This window comes from Entamoeba invadens (assembly GCF_000330505.1).
Source record: "Entamoeba invadens IP1 unplaced genomic scaffold scaff_1105074725955, whole genome shotgun sequence".
Taxonomy (NCBI): Eukaryota; Evosea; order Mastigamoebida; family Endamoebidae; genus Entamoeba; species Entamoeba invadens.
This window is the reverse complement of record NW_004191857.1, coordinates 200,177-204,479: the sequence shown is the minus strand read 5'-3', so window position 1 is coordinate 204,479 and position 4,303 is coordinate 200,177. Positions and strand designations below refer to the sequence as shown.

Below are 4,303 nucleotides of genomic sequence, written 5' to 3'. Positions count from 1 at the left end.
AGCTTTTTCGCATGACTGTATATAAAAACAAATCAAATAATATATATAATTAAAAATTAATTACAATTAATTGTAATAATAGTTTGAATTAAAATAAATTAATAGTATAATATTTGTTAAACATATAACACAATTTTTATAAATTGTTTGTTTTATCTAATTATTTAATTATAATTAAATATATTAATAATAAAGCTTTTTTATTATATAATTATACAAAATATACAAAAAAAATAATTTATATTAATAAATAATAATTTATTATATTATTTATATATAGTTTATTTTATTCAAGGGTATATCACTCATTCTATTATACTATTAGTTTGTAGTTGTTTTTAATAATTAATATAGTTTTGTTATATCAAAATATATTGTTTATCAAATGTTATTTATTTGAGATGAAAATTATGTACTATTTTTATTATATATTTTATTATTATTAATATTACAACATTATATTTTTGTTATATTGTTATAGTTTATATGTTTGTATATTTATTATAGTTGTATAATAAATTATTTGATTAATTATTTAATTTATATACTATTAAATTTTTTTAATTTATTATTATTATTATATTATATTATTAACCATTATAAAAAACAATTAAAAAATAAAAATTATTATAACCATTTTATTAAAAAAACTATTAAAAACAACTATATTATTATAATGTTTTTATTATATATAATTTGTATATTTTAATGGTAAATATACTATTTAATATACCATTAAAAAAGTAAGTATGAGGGGAGTTTTTAAACAACTTTTATAAAAATTGCCAGAAATATTTTCAGTGCAAAAAAGCAAAAAATACCGAGCCATGACCACAGTTTTTAAAACGCCGATTATTGAAATAAAAAAAGGATAAATGAAGTTCGTTTTAACCAAATAAAAGTGTTCATTGAATTGCTTAAATGCGGTAAATAGAATGAATAAAATGACAATATTAATTGTTTAGTAAATACGTTGTACTGGTTATTCAAATATGAGAATATTTTTAATTTGTAATAAACCAATAAAAATCTTCAAAAGATTAAACTCTGAATAGTTTTAGTTTATTTTATTAATTCTTATGTTGTTGATTTAACCTTTACTTGTCACAACTAAAATTCGTACAATTCGTTAGTGTTGTTCTCAAAAATGCCTTTTGTCATTTGGGAATCTGAAAGGTATATTGAATTTAGTATTCAAAAATTGATACAAGATATAGAATATAGCCATAATTACAACTTTATTGAATAACACCATAAAGTTATCTTTAAGTTTTGGGAAGAGCCATTTTTTCTTTTCACCCAAATCCTTAACAAACAAGGACTTCCAGATCCTTCAAAATAGCTTGATGTTCATGGTTTTAATTTAAATCATAGTTAAAATGTAATAGTAATGGCGTTATAATAAATAACTGTTTCAAAACATAAAAGTGTTAATTCAAGTTTTACTTAACGTGTTATTTTTGAACTTTTAGAAAATATCAACTAATGTTTTCACTTGAACACTGCCAAAAATTCACTAATTTTTAATAATAAAAAGTGAATACTTGATTCATCTGCATTATATTGAAATTATATTTGAAAAAATTACTATATTTTAAATAATCTCACTGGCACAATAATTCATTCAAAAAATATACCTTTTTATTTTTATTGATTAACACTTCAAAAAATAAGCTCTAAATAACAAATTTAAAGATTATTTAACTCTGGTTTCAAAGTTTAAGGTATCTTAATATAATCTACTACGCTTTTTAAATGGGATATTAACAAAGACTTGATGATACCCTCTCCACATTCACAATACTCAATTAGAAATAATATTTTTTTTCAAAATTTCAATTGTTTTTCATTTCGTTTTTGAATTATTTAAATAAAAATATTCTACTATTAAAGTTAATTCATAAAAAATATTTTACTTTATATTTTAAATTAACATGTTGTCTAACTTTAACTCTTAGTAAAACCCAAACAACCAGGGTTTTTCAAGTTCCAGTTTTTTGTTTAAGACGTGGCAAAAAATAAAAAATATCACATAAAACTTATCTTTTTCAGTTAAAAAATTTAAACCAATTCATTTTCAATTACAAATCAAAATGGTAAACACGTGGCTGAAAAATATAAAACGACACTTAAATCAAAATTATTTGACTTTTAACCTTAACTATTCTAATCAAAGTTTTTCAAGCCATAATAAATTTTATTTCAATAAAAATAAAACAATAAAATCACTGTAACATTATAATCTGTTATAAAGTTGCGTTTTTTAAATAATGTGATTAATGTTACAACTCAAACTATATGAATAAAAATTTTAACAACGAATTCATAATTTATTTAAAAAATCAAAATTAAACACTTTATTATTTAAAAAACAATATCAGATGACTTTTTGAATATATAACCTTAATAAATCAATTCTTTGCATGATCAAATCGAGTTTTTTGGAAACCGTTATTCTTAGCTTATTTGCTAAAAACACATGGAAAGTATCCGGATTATATTTGGAATATAAAAAATGTTCAGTTATTTTCTTGTTTTTTAAATTTTAAACGATTATTTGTGTATTTATTTTATTTACGCAAAAGTGGCAACTGTGACAATTATTAAGAACAAATTCATGTTTGTCAAATAATCACATTTCAACAACAAATAATACAAAAGGTTTTATATTTAACAACGATTGTTGTACTCAAAAATCATTTAACAACGACACGTTTCTTTTTCGATTAAGATTATAAGTTTGTAACAACACATTTGTTGAAAGTGTATTGATTCAAAGATTGTCCCAATATTATTTGTAAATATCAATAAAAACATTGATTAACATATGAAACTTATCAAGAATATCAACACGATGAAAAAGTTGAATTATATGTTTACTTTTCGAAATATTATTTAAAAAGATATTATATCAAATCATTACAATCGGTTGTTAAAAAATATAGAGTGTTTATAATAAATGTAGTGTTATTTAGTCTCTTTACAACGTTGATATCGTAACTAAAATAAATACACCCACTTAACAATATCTTAAATGGTTTGAAAAATAAGTCTTAAATGTCGTTTTGTTTTTTAGAAAATAAAAAAATGAAGAAACAAAGGTATTTTGCCTTTTTTCTATTTTTCGGCATAAACACAATATCTTTTACAAGTTTGTTGAATTTTTAGTTTTTTTTGAAAACCATCCTGGTTTGGTGGACCCCGCAAACAACAATAATTGAACTATAAGTTTAAATTGTCATTAATTTATTTGTTTTTTTTATCAAACGTTTAAAATACTCATTATATAACTCTATGTTTTTAAAGGCTGCACCTTCAATTGAAAAACTCAATATTCCAGTTTGGCTGAACTTTTTTTTGTGTTGAGAACAATACGTCAAAATTATTAAAGACATACCATTCAACATAATAACAAAATAAATGATTTATCTGAACAAAGCGATGCAAAACAACACAATTGCCAACAACACGCAGCATATCACGAAGAATGGTCCATATGTTTTCAGTATTTCCTTACTTGACACGTACTTACTTTGTGTCGCGATTAACCACAACATCGACAATGTACCCCAATTCGTTTTATTCTGATAGCGCACTTTACTCAAGACGTCACCAACGTGTTCATGGCAGTTCTGAATGATCAACAAGTGTTGTAAGCTTTGGTACTTCTTATTCATTTCATCAATGGCATCGTCATACTCCTTATCGCTCACTCCCATCAATTCAATTGGGATATATTTCTTCACACTTCCAAAACAAGTCGTCTGTCTTCTTTTCCCAATCGAGTATGACCCTTGAAAGTCGTATATCCAACCGTTAGAGTCTCCAATGCCCGTATGTCCCACAAATGGGATGAACCACCTGTTTATTATTTATTGTATAGTAAAAATATTATATATTAATAATTAAAATTTTATTATTATTTTATTAATAATTTTACTAATAATTGTATTATATTATAACAAACGATATTAAAGGTATAGTCGACCATACAACACAATATGGAAAATACTTTTCATTCGGATTAGCTTCTTTTATATTGAATGGGTCTGTTCTATTTGCGTCGTCCACTGGGACTTGTTCGTCTTCCCTTACAATGTCCATAATTAAAATTATTAGTACCTTTTGTTATTCAGTTTCCATCTTAAATTGAATACTAAATTCCCCAAGAACAAACACAATTTACAAAAACATTAAATAACATTTAAATTAATAAGAAGACTGGTCAGTCGAGATCTCATTGAATATCTTTAAAGACGTCGACAATGGTATCTGCATAGTCTGTTCTGCTGACAGCTCGCAT

At 23.3% G+C, this 4,303-nt stretch overlaps 1 protein-coding gene across 1 annotated transcript; it reads right to left on the bottom strand.

The window, feature by feature from the left end:
- Positions 1–3,425: 3,425 nt before the first annotated feature.
- EIN_113730 (hypothetical protein) lies at positions 3,426–4,104 on the bottom strand (the record flags this gene model as incomplete). Its single annotated transcript, XM_004185557.1, has 2 exons — positions 3,426–3,861; positions 3,968–4,104. The coding sequence occupies 2 exons, from the start codon at positions 4,102–4,104 to the stop codon at positions 3,426–3,428; spliced, it is 573 nt and encodes a 190-aa protein (XP_004185605.1).
- Positions 4,105–4,303: the final 199 nt, after the last annotated feature.